This window comes from Arachis hypogaea, chromosome 11 (assembly GCF_003086295.3).
Source record: "Arachis hypogaea cultivar Tifrunner chromosome 11, arahy.Tifrunner.gnm2.J5K5, whole genome shotgun sequence".
Taxonomy (NCBI): domain Eukaryota; kingdom Viridiplantae; phylum Streptophyta; class Magnoliopsida; order Fabales; family Fabaceae; genus Arachis; species Arachis hypogaea.
The window spans coordinates 738,193-760,652 of NC_092046.1; the positions used below are offsets into that span (position 1 = coordinate 738,193).

A 22,460-nucleotide genomic window follows, 5' to 3' on the forward strand; every position below is an offset into this window, starting at 1 on the left:
GATCTCATTTATATAGTAACCGAAAAACATTTACAATTATCTTGTTCTCACTACAAACTAGATACATGAGATAAGTAACATCACATTACAACATATAGTTTGTAAATGAAATACTCTGACTAGACTATTGTATATTTTAATAAGCATGAAATCTTCCATTCAACTCACACACTCTTCATTTATTACAAAAACAAAAACAGAAAATGAAACTTTTTTCTAAAATGATTGTAAATAAAAAATTTTGTTTAAATTTTAGAATTTGAACTTTAAGAATAAAGAAAAAATAGTTTTAAAAAATAGACAGTACAATTTTTTGAATATTCAAATTCTTAATAAAAGGGTTTAAATATCATTGATAAAAGATAAAGAGTAATACCCCAAATAGGTCTCCAAAAAATTCACGGTCGGACAGATTTGTCCCCAACAAAATTTAACTAAATTTTGACCCTGATGTTTTTAGTTCCCATGACAGTTTGACCTGGTCAGGATGTCCTACGTGGAGGTTATCGGGCTGATGTGTTAGGTTAACTGCCACGTGTCACCTCCAGGACAATTTAGTCTCCATCCAAGTTGGACAAAACGACGTCGTATTGGATCATGAGGCGAACGACGTCGTTTTGTGGAGGACAAATTCGTCCCCACCATGGAAGGCAGAGTTGCGAAACGGCAATATTTTAAATGGGGGACCTATCTGTTTGTTCGAGGGGACCTATCTACCTGATGATTATGCTTCTATAAGGACCTATTTGTCTGATAACCTAATATTTGGGGACCTATCTGACCTATCATTGGTGACATTACCGTCAAATATATTCATTGTCCTTTTTTAGTTTCATTGAAAACATAGACTCATGTATCTGGACCTGATAGCTTGCAAAATTCTAATCCTTCCTCTCATGACACTCAAATTGAAGATTCTCTTTCACATGTCACAAAAAATGTCTCAGGCAATTCCAAGGTATGCTAATTTTGAATGACTTAATGCGTATGTTGAACGATGGCTTGGAGGAGAGAGTGAATCAGTTGGAGAATCTGTTATTGAAGAAGAATGAGCAAAGCCAAGTTGTGAAGAAGCATACCATTTTTGCTTTGTTTAAGGGTATAATAATTGGGGGAATTAGTAGTTGTAGTTGTGTTTTATATGTATGTGGTGACTGTTTAGGCAAATTTTAATCTGTATTGATTATCAAATTGTTAAATTGAAATGTCTCATTATATTTAGATGGATATGCATGAAATCAATTGTGGTGAAATAGTATAAAAGAAACACATTGCTTTTGGTTAATTTCATCCATTTATCAAAATAATTACATAACTGATAATCAAAATATTATAACCACACAAGTAGCTAAGTTCAGTAGCAACATAAACCAAATCTCATAAAAGAATATTTATTTCCTTCAATATAGACTAAACCAAACCAACTCAAACAACAAAAGCTCTATTTCATCCAATATAATAAAATATGGTGTTGGAATCCTTAAAAGCATCATTTTTTCGTAGACTGCTTCAATTCCGGTGTTAGAATAAATTTCAACAATCTAAATGCTTTGCCACTGGTTGTAGCTGCCATGGCACTCTTCTGAACCTTGGCCTTGATTACTGTTTGCTTTGGACGTCTAAAAGGTTGCTGAGTCAGGAATTAACAAAATTATTATGAGGATGTTTCATACAAATTTTAACATACACATTAAGTCATTCAAAATTAGCATACTTTGAGATTGTCTGAGACATTTTTTTGTGACATGTGAAGAATAATCTTTAATTTGAGTATCATGAGAGGGAGGATTAGAATTTTGCAAGCTACCAGGTCCAGATACATCAGCCTGTGTTTTCAATGAAACCAAAAAAGGACAATGAATATATTTGACGGTAATGTCACCAATTATAGGTCAGATAGGTCCCCAAACATTAGGTTATCAAACAAAAAGCTCCCTATAGAAGCATAATCATCATGCAGATAGGTCCCCCATTTAAAATGTTGCCGTTTCGCAACTCTACCTTCCATGGTGGGGACGAATTTGTCCTCCACAAAACGACGTCGTTCGCCTCATGATCCAATACGACGTCGTTTTGTCCAGCTTGGATGGGGACTAAATTGTCCTGGAGGTGACACGTGGCAGTTAACCTGACACATCAGCCCGTTATCCTCCACGTAGGACGTCCTGATCTGGTCAAACTGTCATGGGGACGTATCTGGTGTATAACTAAAAACGTCAGGGTCAAAATTTTAGTTAAATTTTGTTGGGGACAAATCTGTCCGACCGTAAATTTTTTAGGGACCTATTTGAGGTATTACTCAAAGATAAAACAAACCAAAACTTTTCCTAAACATTACTTACTTAATCAGTCAATCAATCTATAGGATATTATTATATAATATAGTATATAACCAAGTTGGGTTGGTCTAATGGTTAGCTGACTAGTCCGCTTAAGCAAGTGTCGGAGCTTGATTCCCGCCTTGTGCATACAACAACCACTTAGCCCACGACAAACCCTTAAAAAGAGCTCAGATCCGGGCGTGGATAACAAAAAAAAATATAATATAGTACATGATCTAAGAAAATGTGAGTAAGTGGCTTAATTTGATGAATAAAATAATTGAAAAATGTAGCAATAGATGCGGTTAGATCCACAGTACGTGGTGGGAGCAGCACAAACATAGCTTCACACACTTGACAACATTGAAACAAGGAACCCTCTCTCATAACACACTGTTTTTTTTTTCTTTTTACTAATATCTAAATCCAAATCCAACCTTGGATTAACAACATCTTGTTTCAACAACACCACCACCTTCTTTGCAATTCCATTTATTGTTGTTGTTTATCATCATTACATTTTTCAGGTTCACAGGTTTGACTTTAAGGAGCTTGGGAGAAAACTCTTGCTCCTTATCATAAGGTATGCATGTTGCATAATGTTTGTATTCTCTTCAATTTCAAAGATTTTGTTTTTTTATATCCATTTTGTTAAGTTAATTAACTTTCTTAATCTTGTTTAATTAATTAGTTAATTAGATTTATGTTCCTTTGAATAGTTGTATTGGTTCTTCTGTACAATGCCCTCCTCCATGTTCTTCTTCTTTACAATTAGGTTATGAGATTGGAAGTTGAATTGATCTTTACTTGCATGTATAGGTTAATTATATCTTTTCACCATCATAATCTTTAGCTAAGTTTGCATTGTGCATTTTTGATCCATTCTTGGAAGAATCTACCAAGTTTTGCTGAAAATGGAAATGCTTAGGGCAAAGGGATTTGCATTTGAAGTTGTGTGCAAATAATTATGAGATGAACAAAACAATGATGAAATGTATTTAGAGAGACATGCAATTAGTGACATATTAAGTGAAAATTAATGATTTTGATTTGGGTGAATTTCATATCTTTGTGTGATGGCAAAATGAATATTTGAATTTTTTTTTGTTTTCTAAATTTTTGAAACAGTTGCTTGGAAGATAGCAGAGGATTCTGAATCCTACTTGGGTTTATTGAATTTTCAATGGGAGGTGCAGTTGGAAGGGCTGAATCCGTTGGTTGGATTCCGGAAACCAAAATTGAGGCTAAAATGGTTGAAGCATTGCAAAAGAGGGAATCTAAAGGATGTTCGGTGAAATCGTTCAACACTATAATCTTGAAATTCCCAAAAATTGATCAAAGCTTTAGAAAATGCAAAGCCATATTTGAGCAGTTTGGTAGGTTTCTATTTCAAATTTATGCTTTTGCTAAATTTATGGTCACTGTCTTCTCAGAATTCTATTGTTGTACATTTTTTTTGTTAAGTTTTCTACCCGGCATTCGGATCAACTAATCCAGCTCGGGGTATTAGACCGACTCGATGTTGGTTTACTTGATGTAGCTAATCATACATTAGGAATTTTCGATATTTATTCGAATTTCAATTGGATCTAACCTATTCTGAAACTCTTAGCTAGTTTTTTATTTTTCTGATTGGAGTAAAATTTGTATGGTTTCTGCATGCTAACAACAATTGACATATTCATATTTATTTGTAAATAAACTTATAACTGCTAATAGATGTGTGTTTTTTGCTTTGCTCATAGATGAGGATTCGAATGGCGTAATAGACCGAGAAGAGTTGAAAAAAAGTTTCAGTAAACTGGAAATTTCTTTTACTGAGGAGGAGTTGAATGATCTCTTTGAAGCATGTGACATCAATGAGGATATGGGAATGGAGTTCAATGAGTTCATTGTACTTCTTTGCCTTGTCTACCTTCTCGCAGACGATCCAGCAGCCCTTCACACTGTATCCTTGCACGCAATTCTCGCGCTATCTTAATTTCTTTACCATAGGCTATTTGACATTCTTATAAGTTTTGAATTTGGAATAAGATTAAGTGTAGTTTTTGCTTTTATCAGCATAAAACTTTCAAAAGTGGAAGGTAGACTAGTAATGTTTACTCCTTGAATCTTATGTGCTCTAACCTCTTATTGATGTTTAAGTTGTTTACAGATGTTTGGACTTAATGAACCATTCATGCATTGACATTAACATGTGATGGTAGCTTTGAGAAATTTTGTCATATGATGAAAATAATATGAACAGATTTTGTGTATGCCATTCTTATAAATTTCCCTTGCTATCTTTTCAAAAGAGAAATTTCCATGACTTCCTTAGAAATCACGAATTGGGTTGCCGAATCTGGAGTCCACATTCGAGACTTTGGTGGATGCGTTCGTGTTTTTGGACAAGAACAAGGATGGTTATGTCAGCAAAAACGAGATGATTGAAGCGATAAATGAAGGCGGGGAGCGTTCTTCTGGAAGAATAGCAATGAAAAGATTTGGTCAGTTATCTGTCCCCATTCTTGTTAGCAAGAGTTCAACTTTATTTCCTTATATTTTTCTTTATAACTGCATCTAGCATAAGGGTTTATACATATTTCGACATGAATCTAATTTTGATGCACTGTCACTGTAAAGTAGTTTTACACGTGCATCCAATTACATAATACCGCATCTTTTACATTGACCGCTTGAATAGTCATCCAAAAGAACGGATGTGATTGCACGACTGTGTAAAACGCTTTACACTGTCAGTGCATCAAAATTAAACTCTTTGGACATTCATATAAAATCTAAGAACTTCCCTTTAGAGGGCCAGTGAAATACATATTTGGATATAAATATTTCATTTCAATGATCAAACTCATAACTTCATATCAGTAACTTCTATGCACTATTAACTAAAAAAAGTTAACTTTGTATTTTTTTTTTAATTAACATTTATATTATCTACAAAAATACTGCAGAAGAAATGGATTGGGATCAAAATGGAATGGTGAACTTCAAGGAGTTCCTTTTCGCGTTTACAAGGTGGGTCGGAATTGAGGACGAGGAAGATGAAGAGGCCTGAAGCTTGTCATCTCTAAGGCTGCGTTTGTTTTTTAGAACAGGACAGGACAAGACACTGATGGACAAAGACACAAAATTTTGTGTTCTTGTATTCTGTTTGATGATAAACTAGAACAAATTATGAAAATTTAATTTATTCTAATATTTTTTTTCACTAAAAAAATTTGAGATGAAAAATATAATAATAAAAAAATATAATTATAAAAAATTAACAAAAATAATGAAAAATAAGTTGTGTCCTTTGTTAGTGTCCTCGTGTCCTTTCTGTCAGGATGGACACAAAATACACTAATTCAGTATCTTTGGACACACTGTCTCTATCTATGTCTATCTGTCAAACATGATTTTGTGTCTCAGTGTCCTGTTTTTGCAAACAAACGCAGCCTTACACTGCTTCTGTTACTAATAGTTGGTAAAAAGAAAAAGTGTTTCAAGCTCCAAAGAATGGAGGTTTTTCTTGTTTTAGCTTGCAATAAAGGGCTAGTTGCTACACATAATGAACCTTTCATAGATGAAGTTCATTGTGTAAATAGTCACAAAATGCAGAACTATGAGTGCCATATTGAAGACATGTTAATTATATGGTAGAAACTCAGATACAGTTGTGTTTATGTAGAATTGATAGTTAAAAACCGTTAAATAATTTGACATATTTGATTAAATTATTATATCTTAACGATTTTCAACTATCAAATTCAAATAAAAACAACTACACATGAGTTGTTACCTAATTATATTGGTTGCTTCGTTAGTTTTTTTTCTTTTCCTTTATGATTCTTATTATTGGTCATTACTTGCTTTGATGAATTGCATTCTGAATTTGAAGAGGCTGTACCAATATTGGTAGGCAAGTTCATTCCCTTCCAAGTGCTTTTGAGTTTGAGTATGGAAAAAGTTTGAGTTGGGAGAGTGATTAGCCGAATATTACAAATCCGACATTTTTTTAAGAATTGAAATGTTTGGTAACCAAAAGAAATTTGTCAAAAATAGTCTGAACTTGTCTAATTTAATATTTATTAATTGTTGTAATAATTAATGAATGTTAAATAAGACAAATTCTGATTTTTTTTTTGTCTCTCTAACATTACGTTTTACGAATAATGTTTTTAGAAAGTTTATAAATTTAAGATATTCTTCGCATCTTGAACTAAATTTTAGAGTAAACTAGGTCCATTCTATGATACCAAAACTTAGAACTTATTTGGTCCAATCTAGTGAAGCATCTTGTTAGATGATAAAAAAAATGTTTAATTATTCTGTTGGTCTTATAGTTTTGTGAAATTTTTAATTAGGTTTTTGTACCTTTTTTTTTTATTTAAGTTCTTGCACCAAAAACTTTTTTTAATTGACTCCCTACACTTTTTTTTTATTTGGGTCTTTGTACCAATTTTTTTATTTTTAATTGGGTCTTTATAAAATTAAGCCAATTACTGTCAATAGAGACCTAATTGAAAAAAAAATTTTGGTACAGGGACCCAATTAAAAGGAAAAAAATATAGGGACCTAATTGAAAATTTCGCAAAACTATAGGGATCAACAGAATAATTAAACCTAAAAAAAAAAAAGAAGTGGAATAAACTACTGCTCCCAGCATTGCCATCCCTCGTAGCAATATTGAAGAGGGTCCAACTGGAATTTGAGCTTAAAAAATAAAGTAACAAAATTTAGAACCTGTAATTTAAAAAGCCAAAAATTGAATTTTAAATTTAAATTCTAAAAATATGCTAGTTTATTTATTATATAACATTTAATTAATTTAAATTTAAGAGTAAATAGACATTTTTTACCATAAAAGATTTGGACGTTGACAAAATTGACTATAAAAAATTAAAACTAAAATTATACCCATACAAGATAAGTTTCGTTCGATAAAGATGACTAAATATTAAATTTTTGTTTATAATTTCATAAATACCCCTTTTATTTTGATAATTAAATTTAATCAAATTAGTTCAATAATTTAAGGATTGATAATTAAAAAATTTTAGATAAAAAAGAAAAAGAGACATAAGAAGACAAAAAATTGATTAAATTTAATTACAAAAATAACTTGTCTACAGTCCAGCTAGTATTTTTTTTCCCTCTAAATTACAACGGATTTAGTCGAACTGTTTGATTTATATACTAATAATCGTACATAGGTTTAATGTTCTACAAAATATTTCGGTCATCCATGGTAAGAAATTGGATCCAATCAACAATTTAATTAGACTTTCAAAATTAAAGAACGAAATTCTAAATAAAATGTTACAAAACTCTATTTCACAAATATTTAAAACATGAAGAATACTATAATAGTATCATATTCTGGCGCATAATTAGACTTCAGCTGAGGTTGGTCCTTTTTACAATACAAATTGTTTTATGGATTATTTAGATTTAAGCTTTCTATTTTGGAATATTAGAGGTGCCTCTAATAAATTGGCCCGGGTTCATAGTAAGGAGTTAGCGAATAAATTTCATCCTACTTTTTTCATTCTGTTTGAAACCCATATTGCTTTCGAGAGGATGAAATCTTTTTGGAATAATCTAGGTTACCAGGGTGTTGGTATTGTTGAGGCTAATGGTCATAGTGGGGGTATCTGGGTTCTATGTTCTAATTCAAATATTTCTGTGAGAGTATTGGATGTAGTTGATCAATGTATCAGTTTTGAAATCACTATGGGCAATACATCTAGTTACTGCAGTGCGGTGTATGCTAATCCGCATATACATCGGCGTAAAGAACTGTGGGGTGACTTGACAAGGATTGCTAATATGATCTACGGACCTTGGATTGTGTTAGGGGACTTTAATGATGTTTTGTTGCAGAGTGAAGTTAGAGGGGGGCAATTTAGACTTGCCAGAGCAGAACAATTTGCGGAAACATTAGAGGATTGTGGGCTGTTTGATATGGGGGCTATTGGGAGAAGATTCACTTGGTACAGGAAGGTGAAAGGTGGGGTGCAGGTGGCCAAGAAGCTTGATAGAGCAGTCATCAACCAGGACTGGCGACTAATGTTTCCAGAGGCTTATACTGAGGTGCTGGCGCGCCTTCACTCTGATCATTGCCCATTATTCACTAGGTGCAAGATGGCAAAGAGGGCTACCAAGGGCCATCGTCCGTTCAGATTCCAGGCTGCGTGGATGACTCATCCTCTTTTTAGGAATGTTGTTGATACAGCTTGGAATAGAGGAGCTCCGGATGTAGTTAAATGTTTGTTGGATGTTCAAAAAGATGCAACTAGCTTCAATAAAAAGGTTTTTGGCAATATTTTTGTTAAGAAAAGGGAGTTGGAGAGGCTTTTGAATGACGTTCAGATTACTCTGGAAAGTCAGGAGGATCAACAGCTTAGGATCAAAGAGCAAGTTTTGCATCAGGAACTGAATGCTGTCCTTCTTCAAGAAGAGTTGTTGTGGTATCAAAAATCTAGAGAACAATGGGTGAGATGTGGAGACAGAAATACAAAATTTTTTCATCTGCAGACAGTTATCAGGAGAAAGAGGAACAAAATTCATGGGTTATTTTTGGAGGATGGGTCTTGGACCACGGAGACTACGACTCTAGAACTGGTGGCAAATTCTTTCTTTCAAAAGCTCTTTTCTACAAGGGAGGATATTGACCTGGACGCTATGGGGCCTTTTCCTTGCCCGTCTCTTAGTACTGAGGCTTGTCGAAAGTTAGTGGAACCAGTGACGTCTGAAGAGGTTAAAAGAGCTGTGATGACCATGAGTTCATTTAAAGCCCCAGGGCCAGATGGATTTCAAGCAATTTTCTACAAAGAGTTCTGGGACTCTCTTAGCAACGATGTGTGTAGACTGGTCAAGCGAGCCTTTGAGGGTGAGCCATTGAATGCGGCTATTTTCGATACTCTCATTGTTCTAATTCCTAAAGTGGAAGTTCCCTCTTCCTTACGGGAGTTTCGGCCTATTAGCTTATGTAATGTAATTTATAAAATTGTCACAAAGGTTCTAGTTAACAGGTTCAGACCTTTCCTGTCGGAGATCATTGGTCCTTTGCAAGGAGGGTTCATTCCAGGAAGAGGAACCACAGAGAATATTATCATTGCTCAAGAGATTATGCACTTCATGAGGAACACCAAGTCTCGAAAAGGGACCATGGCATTCAAGATTGATTTGGAAAAAGCTTATGACAGGGTAGACTGGCGTTTTCTGGAAGCTACTTTGGTCCGGTTTGGGTTTCCAAAGGCTACCATTAATCTTATATTGAATTGTGTGACTTCCTCTTCGTTGGCAGTTTTGTGGAATGGGAACAGGCTCCAAAATTTCAATCCGAAGAGAGGGTTGAGGCAAGGAGATCCTATGTCTCCTTATCTATTTGTACTCTGTATGGAAATGCTTGCCTGCTTTATCTCTCATAGAGTTTCCCAAGGTTTGTGGAACCCAGTTGCGGTTTCTAGGAATGGACCACGACTCTCTCATTTGATGTTTGCAGATGATCTTTTGCTTTTCTGTAAGGCATCAAAAGCTCAAGTAATAGAGGTCATGCATTGTTTGGACTTGTTTTCTAGAGCGTCAGGTTTAAAGGTAAATCTTCATAAGTCAAAGGCCCAGTGTTCCAAGAGGGTGTCGGAGAGGAGAAAAGAGGTTCTCTCAGGGGTCTCTAACATCCGGTTCTGCAATGATTTGGGTAAATACCTGGGAATTAACATCGGTCATGCCAGAGCTTCCAGGAAGACGGCTCAGGAGATTATTGAAAAAATTTCGAGAAAGCTCTCCAGTTGGAAAGGACGCCTACTGAATAAGGCAGGGAGGCTTTGTCTTGTTAAATCGGTTATGGCCTCTATCCCAGTTTATGAAATGCAAATTTCTCTTCTCCCGAAGTATGCATGTAATAAAATTGATTCCTTGATGAGACAATTCTTGTGGAAAGGTCAAGCGACTGGAAAAGGGCTGCCTCTGGTCAGGTGGGAGGTCGCCATAACTCCTAAAAAGGCAGGAGGATTGGGTATTAGGGATACTTCCTGTGCTAACATGGCGCTTCTGGGAAAGTTAGTATGGGATTGTCTAAATAATAGTGAGAAGTTATGGGTGCAGGTTCTGAAGCATAAATATCTCAGGAATCAATCTGGTATGAACGGAAACAGTAGAAATTCTTCATCGGCTACCTGGAAGAACATTGTTAGTGCCTATGAGCATCTCAAGGAAGGGCTTCATTGGAATATTTGAGATGTCCACAAATCAGTTTGGTATGATGAGTGGACTCCTTTTGGTAAGCTTTGCAACCTTGTTCCTTATGTACATATTTCTGAATCAGATTTCATGGTGGCTGACTTGTGGAAAGGGGTGTCTTGGGAGGTTGATAGTCTTACCACGCCTATTCCGCATGAGATTAAGCAGTTTATTTGTGGTCTGAGATATCCTAGTTTGACTGAGTTGGAGCCACAGTGGGAGTGGTGGCCTGCAGCAACAAAAAAGTATAGTGCAAGGGAGGGTTACAGATGGTTATTAAAGAAAACATTAAATTGGAATGCTAACAGTAATTGGAACTGGTTGTGGAACACAAACATTCCAGAGAAGTTCAAATTTACTATGTGGCTTAGCTTACATGATGCTCTACCAACTGAGACCTTTCGATTCAAGCGGCATTTAGCTTCTTCAGATATGTGTAAGAGATGTAACAAGGCGCAGGAGACTATGGAGCATTGCCTTAGAGACTGTGAACGATCAAAGGCAATCTGGTATATGTTGGATCCTAGTATCCTGGACTCGACGGCTGGTACTGCTCTTGAAGAGTGGTTTCGGAAGGCCTTGGCTAACAATGAGGCGTCCTTTGGTGCAGGGCTTTGGTGGGTATGGAGACATAGGTGCAATGACATATTCAACACTGACAACCCTTGGACAGACCATAAGGTTGTTGCCTTGGCCAGAATTACCGCCAAGGACTTACAGGTTTACAGGAATCGAAGCAATGCCTTTAGGTCTCTCCGAAATTGCCTGTGTTGGGAACCACCGGTAGGCAATAGTTTTAAAGTTAATTGTGATGCAAGCTTGTATATGGATTCAAATTTAGCGGGATTTGGGTGTATTATTAGAGATTCTAAGGGAGATTGGATCTCGGGCTGCTCTGGAAGCATTCCCCCTTGGTCTATAATCAGATGTGAATTATTTGCTGCTTGGAGGGGGCTGGTTTTAGCTTGGGATTGCGGTTTGAGGGATATTATATGTGAAACAGATTGCCTTGACATTCTGCCCATCATGCATGAGCTTACAAGTGGGTATCCATCTGAAGTAACAGATTTGGTTCACAAGATTCAGGAGCTTTTATCTCGTCCTTGGCTTGTTCACGTTGAATGGGTGTCCCGAGAAGCAAATAGAGCTGCGGATTGGATGGCTAAATATGGTGCCAAGAGTAACTCTAATCATGTTATTTGGTCTGAGCCTAGTGTTGATCTCCAACGAATCATCCGCTCGGATTTAGAATAGTTTTTGCTTTGTTTCTTTCCTTGTTTAGTCACCAAAAAAAAATATTCTGGCGCATAAAAATAAGTTTTAAGAGTGTATACGCATCAAAATATGCATTTTTTTAGTTATTATATACTATTAATTTTTCAAAATAAACTCTCAATATAACTTATTTCAAACCATTTCTTGACGAATAACCATATCAAAACCTATGTACTTAATTATTAAAACCTAGTTGGTATGACAAAAATTTACTTGATGATAAATTGATAATCAATCAAGTAACACTAATATGATTTACAAAACAACTAAAGTGGGTGTAAACAGAATATAATCATTAAATCAATTATTCTTAGAAAATATAAATTATACAATATGTATTAAAAATAAATTAAATAATATTTATACATAAATATATAATAACTAATTTAATCACTAATTTATGTGCATATAAAATATTTTAATATTATGTATATACAAAAAATTAATAACTATATTTTTGTGTGTGTATATATATTGGTTCACATACTTTTTTAACTAAATAATAAGTCATTAGAATGATCAAATTTGTTATAATAGAATAATCAAATTATCATAGTAAAATAATTCAAATTTTTTATAAAATACTAAATATGTATTGCTAATTTTCTATACACTAGTTAATTTTTTATATGAACAAATACTACATGAACAGTAAATATTATTATTTTTAATCAGTATTTAGCCACCAATAATTTGTACCAATTTTATAAATGTTTTGTACACAAAAAATATATAGTTTATAATTATATTTATCAGAATTTTGTATATATGAATCAATACAATTTGTACTCACATTTTTTTTAGAATTTACACATATAAATTAATAAAATTTATTTGTTAAAAATAATTTAATATTTAAGACTTGTTTGGACGCTATTTTTAAAAAAGATATTTTTTTAATGATCTTTTTTTGAAAGATCTTTTACAAAAGTAAAAATGATTTTATGTTTAGATATCTCATGTAAAAATATATTTTTATCTATCAATTATATTTAGATAAAATAAAATAAAAGTACTTTTTTGTTGATTTATTATGTAAAAAATATCTTTTTAAAAAAATATATAAATTGTAATTTTAAAAAAAAGATGTTTTTTTTATATTTTTCTAGTATTTTTACTTTTATTATTAAAAATTTACTATATACGCTAAAAAAAACTTTTTATTAATTTTTTTTTTCATTAATTTAATAGCGTCCAAATAAACACTTATACTAAATTACTAACCAAATAATAAAAAAAAATATAAAAAATTCCTGCCCAATAATTTCTCTTTTGATATATACTTAGCATAATTGTATTATTTATATCCAACCCAATTCTTTAATAAGGAGAGAAAAAGGAAAACAAGCCAATGAGTAATAGCTCAAATGACATAGTCTCTTCATACTCAATTAAGAAGTTGCGGGTTCAAGTCTCGTATCTTTGGTAAAAAAAAAACAAAAAAAACAAAAAAAAATGAATATTCCTATAATCACATTTAACATTGCCCTATGCTATCATCACCAAAAACCCAAAAAAAAAAAAGAAAAAAAAAAAACATTACCCTATGCTGTGTGCCCTTTGCCTTACTTCTTCTTCCTCTTCTTCTAAGCTACTTTACTGCGCATCTCTCTCTCTCTCTCTCTCTCTCTCTCTCTCTCTCTCCGTTCACCACTTTCAACAAACATCAAAACCCAACCCAAACCAAACCCAGAAGAAAAGGTGAGCTTTTTTTTTTAAATTTTCTCTTTCCCTCTTTCAAACAACCGATTTCTGAATCGATTATATATAAAAAAAACCCTTTTATTAATGCTTTCTCAATAAATAATTGCGATTAATATGATTTTAACAATTATTACAATAAGAATGCGATAATGAGATTGATTTTGTTTTCGTGCGTTCAGTGAAGTGCTCATCACATTCGTTCTTCTTCAGCCTCTGTTCGGATTCAAGTTGTTGCTGATTTCAGTGCTCAATCACTCACTCATTCAAGTGTGTAGCTGATTTCGCTGAGGTCCGGATTTTTCTCATGTGCACATTAAAGTTTGTGTTTTGGATTTGCTTATTTTCGGATTAGCTTTTAATTCTGTTTAAAATAGCTTATAATCGATTTTTTTTTTCTTTTTCTGAATTGAAAGCGATTATATGTGACCCCAAACGTGCCCTTAATTGAGTAGCCAATTTATGTTTGCTTAAATATATTTATGTTCTGTCAATGTTGTTGTGTTTCTTTCTTAATAGCATTAGGTAGTGGTGCATAGCTAAGTTCAGAAGAATGTCCTTTTGTTAAGATTTGGTGCTTTAATTTGTTAAAATTATTATTCATGAGGTGGGGTTTTAAAGATGTCACTTGTATTTGGTGGCTGAGTTGAGAAAGTGGCAACTGCATTTTTATCACTTTTTTTTGTCCTGCATTGCCTGAATGGGGTTTAGAAATTGCAATTGGATTTGTTGTAGTATTTGTTTTTGAGGACCAAATTGAGTTTGTAAATGATAAGAAATTCGACTTGAGAAGGGAAAATGATGGGTTGAAAAAGGTTGGGAGCTATTTCTGACTTAAGGTCATTGTAACATGTTAAATTTTTGGGCAGGCTTCTTCTCTTGCTAATGTGAGGATGAGTTCCTTCTCCATCACACGGAAAAAGACACCATTCCAGAAGCACAGAGAAGAGGAGGAGGCAAAGAAGAAGGTAGGGTTGATCTATCCATTGTAGTTAGTAGTTACTTCTTGTTATAATTTTAAGTAAGGACATTTGCTAATGATCATAATGGGTATTGTCTCCTGCAGAGAGCTGAAGATGAGACTGCTCGTTTGTATGCCGAATTTGTAGAGTCATTTCAAGGTGATACCACTCCTGGGTCAAAGGCTTTTGTACGAGGAGGAACAATTAATCCCAATGATAAATTGAAGGATGATACTGAGGGTTAGTATGAATTCTATACTTCCTAGCATTCAATATATTCTTCTGCTTTATCTCTTGGAAGTCTTGATTATATAATGTTATTCCTGTTGTGGATAAATACATAGTTTTTGCTATTATTTTGTATAATAAATTTAATAAAAATACGGACCTTTCTTATTCATTCGCGGATGGCAGGTGAAAAGTCCAAAGATGGGGTTTCTGGTCCAAAGAAGGGAAGTAGGTAAATAAATGCTTTTGATTAACAATGTTTATGTGCTCTTTTAATCAGGCATCATAATTAGAAAAATCACATGTCATTGTCTTCAGGTATAGCATACTTTTGTTAGGGTTGTAGCTGTTGAATAATAGAATGAATACTGTAATTTAGTTTTATGAATAGCAGTACATCTAATGATATAATTTAAATAATGGGAACAAAATTTGTGTAATTGTGGTATCACTCATCTGCTCATGTATATGAAAAAGATGTAGTTTTTTTCCATCTTTAATTTGTGGTATGTTCAGTTTACATAGATAAAAACTTGGTGACTGATATCCCTTAACATTGCTTTTGAAGATCATGCATTGTATAAATCATAAGCTAAAGCTTGTTGTGGATGATTGTTAATTGTTGCTACTGTAGATATTATAGTTGTTTGCAAGGACTGAGAATTATATATTCTTTTAATTATGAAGAAATTTTAAATTGCTGATGGAAATTTGTTATACAATGTGAGTTGGTGCATTTGCAATTGTTGAAAGTCAACTTATTAAATATGTATCATTCTCAGTGCATAACAAATCAATATTCTTGTATTGCATCGCTTTATGGACATTTGATTTTTGGCATGATAGGTAAATGATTGCCTTTGAAATTTAGCCAAGTCATTTTCATGCTTGTTATAGAAATCGGGTTTATGAAATGGTTGATCTTTTTTGGCTTCTAGCTTCCTTGATACTATGAATTAGAAACAAAAGAAAATGTAAACAACGTTTCTGACCTTCCACATTGAGGTATCCTTTGCATGTAACAGAATGAAGAGTAAAAAAGTGGCATATGAGCAATGGAAACCTCTAATGTATCTTTCCTGTCTAAGTTTACAGGTTGATATACCTCATCATAAGCATTAGTCGTGTTGTTTCATTATGGTTGTATCATAGGTTTTAGATAATCTAATCTTCTAGTGCATATTTATATCATATTTATACTATTTATTTGTTTTCTTCTACTGTAAATGTGTATCATTGTTAGGAATGCTGTTTGTTGGGACATTTGAGACGCCATTAATCCTTTTCTGTAAACTCCTATGTCAAGTTACTCTCCTAGTGAGAAAAATAGGCAATTATATTTATTTGCAGAGATGGACAAGTATAAATTCTTCCTTAACTATGTTTATATTTCTATGATTGCGGTTTAAATAAGACTAACAAATGGAGTAGGTTTGACCGATACCTATGGTGTGCATTTTTAAATTTCATTCGCACTTGATGATCCAGATCTGTTATACTTAGAATACCAAATTGTGAATTTGGTTATAGATGGATTTTTTCAACCTTACATTGTGTCATTTTGTGTGTGTCATGTGCATATTTTGAGTGGGAATGTTTATGGAGGTTAGAATATCAACACCTATAGTGGGAAGAAAAATGCCAGAGTTCTGGAGAATAGAGAGCGAAAGGGAAGGTGGGTTTACATAATTATATTGGAAGAGGACGAAGTTTATATCCTATCCTCAGAAGCTTGATTAATCCATATGTGAACCTTCATAGGAAAATGTGTTGTGAGGTTGTGAATATAAATGTAGCTCGTGTTGAAATATAGAATTTACAATGGGATAGAAAAGTTAGTGGGTTAATCCAAGAACTTCTATGAGGACCTAAAAGAACTTTAGGTGGACATTGGTTGATTTGGAGCACAAACCCTTTAATTTGGTTCCTTGGCATATATGCTGAGAGATTGGCCAATAGTAATCTTCGATTTTCTCTTTTATTGTTTTCTCTTGTTCTGTGTTGAGGAGGATTCCTTACCATCCCATCTCTTTTCAATCTATCTGTCTTAATGAAGTTATTCTTTTGTTAAAATAATTCGTTAGATTTCTGTATGGAGTTGTTTTGTATTTGGCTGTCAACTTTCTTGGTTCAGTGCTTCATGAGACTTTTCATATTAGCATTTGAGTGGTAGTCCAGTAGAGAGTGTTCTACATGGCATGATGCTTAGGATACAATTTATTTGATCCAAAGTCAATGATGCTCGATGTATTTAATTACCTATTGTCATATTGGATAAATTTTACAATACAAGCAACCAGTTAAGTAAAGAATAATAAGTTCTTGCTTCATTATTTGATACTGGGCAAATGTTTCCATTTCTTGTTTATTGTGTGTTTGTGTGTGTTGTCGGGGTAGTGCTTTGCCCAGTTTGGTAGGTGGAGGAGTTGTGCTTTTTGACTGTGATTAGTAGTTGAGATGGAACTTAGTGGCCTTCTGGAGGATTTTGCTGGATTACCCCAGTCGCAATTCCTGAGGCTTCAAATTAGCTGTATGTTTAAAGAACCAAGTTCGAAGGACTATTTGAAAATGATGAATGTAATATGTCTGACACTTCTATTTAGTCATAACATTGCTAGTAAACTAGCATGTAATTTCATCATTCCTTTTTCTTTGCAGGTATGTTCCATCTTTTATACCACCTCCAATGGCAACCAAGGGGAAAGAATCGGAAAGGAAAGTCTGTATCACAGTTCAACCTTTGATCTCTGATTTTGTTGTTAAGGAGTTTTCATGTATACAGATCTAATGCTTTTGTGTTGTACTTTGCAGAAAGAGGAGGAAAAACCTAAGGACAAAGAGAAAGGAAAGTCGAGGAACATTGATCATTTCATGGAGGAGCTAAAGCACGAGCAAGAGATGAGGGAGAGGCGGAACCAAGAACGTGAAAATTGGCGTGATGGGCGCCACGGAGAACATTCCACTGTAAGTGTTACTTTTATCATGCTCAGCATGCTGAATAGAGTTGTGTGTTATTGGATTTTGTCCCATATTTAAATGACTTGCTTATGGCTTGTAGATTTGTGAATTTATGTTGGGTAAATCTACATAAACATATTAAAGTAATTGGGTATTTGTATTTTCATATTTTTGTCCATTACAAATATGCCCTATTGTGCTTTATATAATTTACTCCGTGAAAGTAATTGTCAGTATATGTTTATCCCTTGTAATTAGATTTGCTTGTTTGATGAATTTATGAAACATTCCTATTGATAGTTTTCCCCTTTCCAACAGTCAAGTCGCTTTGACGAACTACCTGATGACTTTGATCCAAGTGGAAGACTTCCTGGATCATTTGATGATGGCGATCCCCAAACTACGAATCTGTATGTTGGAAACCTCTCACCCAAGGTTTGATTGTCTCCTCAGTATATGGGCTTCTTGTTATTTGAGAATTAAGGACACGAATCTCAACTTGGCTGTTCTATAATTCTAGGTTGATGAAAATTTTCTGCTCCGTACTTTTGGAAGATTTGGACCTATTGCCAGTGTGAAGATAATGTGGCCTAGGACAGAAGAGGAGCGAAGACGACAAAGAAACTGTGGCTTTGTGGCTTTCATGAACAGAGCTGATGGACAGGCTGCAAAGGATGAAATGCAAGGTCTGATTCTCTTAATTTGGAAGATATGATAGGGCTCCCTTGTTTCCTCTGTATTTTTTTTCATAATATTATTAACAGATCGACATCCATGATGCTATGTAATCTGTTCCTCAATTGCATCTTACTTGAGTTTTGAGATTAAAGAAAAACATTATTGAGCTGACTTTCTATTTGCATGGATAATTATTGAGTTTATGCTTGGAAAAAGATCTAATACGAAACTGGACAAATGTTTATGCAGGAGTTGTGGTTTATGAGTATGAATTGAAAATTGGGTGGGGAAAGTCTGTTGCGCTCCCATCGCAAGCCCTACCTGCACCCCCACCAGGGCATATGGCCATCAGGAGTAAGGAGGTATTATTATCGTTTTCCTTTTGTATCGTGATTCAATCAGGGAACATTAACCCTTCAGTAGCTTATTCAATTCTAATAGAGTAAATAATTAAAGTGGTTATTGTTTATTGATCTATTCATCTTAAAGCCTGCTATGTGTATCTAATGTGATGATAAAAAAAAAACACTAGAACAGTGACCATCTTTATTTTGTATAATCTTTTCAATGTAATAATTATAAAGAATAATCTTTGGTTTGCAGGGTAGTACTGTTATCCTATCTGGTCCATCAGGCGGTCCACCTGTGACTTCTGTGCCTAATCAGAACTCTGAACTGGTAAGTTATCAGTTTCGGAGTCATAATTTTTTTTAGTCCATAATTCCCCTTATACAACAGTTATTACATGTGTTGTTCCTGATGATGATAGGTCCTTACTCCTAATATTCCTGATATAATGGTTACACCTCCTGAGGATGAACATCTGAGGCATGTAATTGATACAATGGCTTTATATGTTCTGGATGGTGGGTGTGCTTTTGAACAAGCTATCATGGAGAGGGGTCGTGGAAATCCTCTTTTCAACTTCTTGTTTGTTCTTGGCTCAAAGGAACACACCTACTATGTTTGGAGACTCTACTCATTTGCCCAGGTACATCAATTTTGATTTTGTGTGAGGATCTATTTGCTTTTCATGAATGTGTTGATTAGAACTTGGATTAACGAATCCAAGAGAAGAGTTCATGTATGATGTATTTGAATTGTTGACTGAAAATGTGTTTATTTTTCCTGCAATACAGGGTGATACTCTTCAACGATGGCGGACTGAACCTTTTATCATGATAACGGGTAGTGGAAGGTACCGTAAATATTCTAATCTTTTTTTGAGTACGAGGTTTATTGTTATTTATTACCAAAAATGAAAACGGAACGAATGGAAAAGTGTGTTGGTTGGTTCTTTGATTTCTCTATTTGTCTCTGATTGATCACACATAATGCGCATCAGATTGACAAATATATCCTTTTTTTTGCCAGATGGATACCCCCCTCATTACCAACAGCAAAAAGTCCAGAACATGAGAAGGAGTCTGGTCCAACACATGCAGGAGGAAGAAGCAGGGTACTCTTTATAATTGTATTTTCAATCAGGATGAATACAGTTTCTCAACATTCTCCTGATTTACTCATTTCATTTCCATTTGTTTATATTTTGCAGCGTGTAGAGCCTGAAAGAACACTGACTGATGCACAGAGGGACGAGTTTGAGGATATGCTGCGGGCTTTAACATTAGAGAGGAGCCAGATAAAAGAGGCCATGGGGTTTTCTTTGGATAATGCCGATGCAGCTGGCGAGGTAAAAATGACTGGAGTTTTCTTTCCTTGATGAGTTCGCGTGCTATCATTTAATATTTAAATTTTGCATATTATCTGTATTTTATAGTGGTAGCAATCTAATCTTTTCTTAACATGCAGATTGTTGAAGTTTTAACAGAATCATTGACGCTTAAAGAAACCCCCATTCCAACTAAAATTGCAAGGCTCATGCTTGTATCTGATATTCTTCACAATAGTAGTGCTCCTGTAAGAAACGCATCAGCATATCGCACCAAGTTTGAAGCAACATTACCTGACGTAATGGAGAGTTTTAATGACTTGTATCGTAGCATAATGGGGCGCATTACTGCTGAAGCACTTAAAGTAAGCTGATCAATCATGACTGCCTTTATATAATTTCTTACTATTCTTTCTTGTTTTGTTTCTGACCTTTGCCTGAAATATTTCCAGGAACGAGTACTGAAAGTTTTGCAAGTGTGGGCCGATTGGTTCCTCTTTTCAGATGCTTATGTGAATGGCTTAAGAGCCACTTTTCTTCGACCTGGGAACTCCGGTGTTATACCCTTCCATTCCATATGTGGTGATGCTCCTGAGATCGAACAGAAGGCCACTTCCGAAGATATGGTTGGCGGCAAGGCCAACCAAGATGCTGCATTGGCAATGGGCCGAGGAGCTGCAACAAGGGAGCTAATGAGTTTGCCTCTTGCCGAGCTGGAAAGACGGTGCCGACACAATGGATTGTCACTTGTTGGTGGCAGAGAAATGATGGTTGCACGGTTGCTAAGTCTTGAAGAGGCAGAAAAGCAAAGGGGTTATGAACTGGATGACGAATTGAAATATGCTCAAAACCAAGCAAATGCAGGGAAGTATACAAGTACTCGGCGGGATACGAGTGCTGAGCCTGAACCAGCAGGATTATCTGGATGGAACCACTATTCGGATGAAGATTTGCCTTCACAAGGCAAAGGGTCTTCACCTTTAGCATCAACCCTTTCTATTCCACAGCCTGAACTTAAAGCCTTTACAAAAAAGGAGAAGAATGATCCAGTTTTGCCTGCCTCTAAATGGGCTCGAGAGGATGATGAGAGTGATGATGAGCATAGGAGGGATGGAAAGAATCTTGGGCTAAGCTACTCGTCTTCTGGTAGCGAGAATGTTGGAGACGGTCTTAGTAAAGCTGATGAACACGAGTCTGCTGCAGATACAAGTTTTTCAGCTCACACTGACAGTGGAATGAATGAAGAGCAGAGGTTGCGACCTTTTTGTTCTTCCCTTATTCCATGTCATTATTTTTGTGAATTCACTTTCCCTCTAAAGCTATTCAGAATCTCAGTAAAATGTTATCTTTTTATTTTTTTTGTTTTCTAGATGCTTATGGAGCTTACCTTTTCCATTGTTATACAGACAAAAGTTACGACGCTTGGAGGTTGCTCTAATTGAATATCGGGAGTCTCTTGAAGAGAGGGGAATTAAAAATTTGGAGGAAATTGAGAAGAAAGTTGAAGCACACCGGAAACGGCTGCAATCAGAGTACGGTTTATCAGATTCTGGCGAAGATGGTCAAGGCAATAGTAAGTTCTTTCTATTTCAGGGAAACCCTAAGTTTTTAATTTCTTGTTTTCAGTTTTAATGACAAAATTTTCAAATTTTCCAATCATAATTTTGTATTTGATCCTCCGTTCCTGTCTTTATTCTTCGTAAACAACACCTGGAAACAAGCCTCGCAATTTTCGCCAATGCCAAGCACACCATTAATTCTTAGAGGGCGAATAATGTTATTTTATAATTACAGGACGAACGTCTTCGGAGAGGAGGGATAGGCACGATGTCTCAAGGAAACGGCACCGCAGCCCGAGTCCAAGCCATAGTCCACATCAAAGATTATCAAGTCGAGATAGAGATAGAGAACATGATTTTGATAGGGAAAGAGACAGGCAAAGAGATAGAAGTCATGATTTCGACAGTGATAAAGGAAGGGACCGGCACCGCGAAAAGAGTGGAAGCCGAGAGAGGGATGATCATGACAGGGAAAGGAGCAGGGACAGAGATAGGGACCGGGACCGGAGAAGACGGACCAAATAAGAACATTTCAGGTTCTCTATTAGCAGAGATCTGTCGCCTGAAGTTGGCTTTTGCCATCATAGGGAGATTTTGGCAAATGTGATATGGGAAATAGGAATGAAGTGTCTGCAAGGAAATTGTGTTACTATATAGACTACTACCTTTGAAAATGTTGAATAGAATCTGGCTCATGAAACATTCATAATTTATGCTAAGATGTAATTTCAAGATTTGAAATCTTAATTTTGTCAATGAATTAATGTTGCCCTAGCATTGCATGTACTTTAGATCAAAGAGAGTAATTTGGCTGAAATTTTCCAATGGTGTATTTTTGTTTCTGGTTGTTGAATTATTAAAGGATAAACGGGTCACA

The 22,460-nt window shown here is 34.9% G+C and overlaps 2 protein-coding genes across 4 annotated transcripts; both read left to right on the plus strand.

Moving 5' to 3' along the window:
• The first annotated feature begins 2,569 nt into the window (after positions 1-2,569).
• LOC112719694 (probable calcium-binding protein CML21) lies at positions 2,570-6,245 on the plus strand. The gene is made up of 5 exons (XM_025770354.3): positions 2,570-2,904; positions 3,450-3,697; positions 4,067-4,269; positions 4,642-4,810; positions 5,276-6,245. The coding sequence occupies exons 2-5, from the start codon at positions 3,505-3,507 to the stop codon at positions 5,377-5,379; spliced, it is 669 nt and encodes a 222-aa protein (XP_025626139.1). The 5' UTR covers positions 2,570-2,904; positions 3,450-3,504; the 3' UTR covers positions 5,380-6,245.
• A 7,047-nt stretch (positions 6,246-13,292) lies between these two features.
• On the plus strand, positions 13,293-22,357 carry LOC112719695 (protein RRC1). 3 transcript variants are annotated; one of them, XM_072207859.1, is made up of 20 exons: positions 13,321-13,526; positions 13,709-13,818; positions 14,396-14,494; positions 14,593-14,728; positions 14,903-14,948; positions 17,114-17,293; positions 17,375-17,435; positions 17,528-17,680; positions 17,993-18,109; positions 18,195-18,360; positions 18,602-18,714; positions 18,956-19,030; positions 19,122-19,343; positions 19,492-19,550; positions 19,727-19,811; positions 19,908-20,045; positions 20,165-20,389; positions 20,477-21,276; positions 21,431-21,597; positions 21,819-22,357. In XM_072207859.1, coding segments are annotated over exons 6-20 (2,673 nt in total). In that variant the 5' UTR covers positions 13,321-13,526; positions 13,709-13,818; positions 14,396-14,494; positions 14,593-14,728; positions 14,903-14,948; positions 17,114-17,291; the 3' UTR covers positions 22,109-22,357. The 3 variants fall into 3 exon arrangements, with proteins under 3 accessions (XP_029145885.1, XP_072063961.1, XP_072063960.1); XM_029290052.2 differs by lacking the exon at positions 17,114-17,293 and having other exon boundaries at positions 13,293-13,526; XM_072207860.1 differs by lacking the exons at positions 14,903-14,948; positions 17,114-17,293 and having other exon boundaries at positions 13,301-13,526.
• The last annotated feature ends 103 nt before the right edge of the window (positions 22,358-22,460 follow it).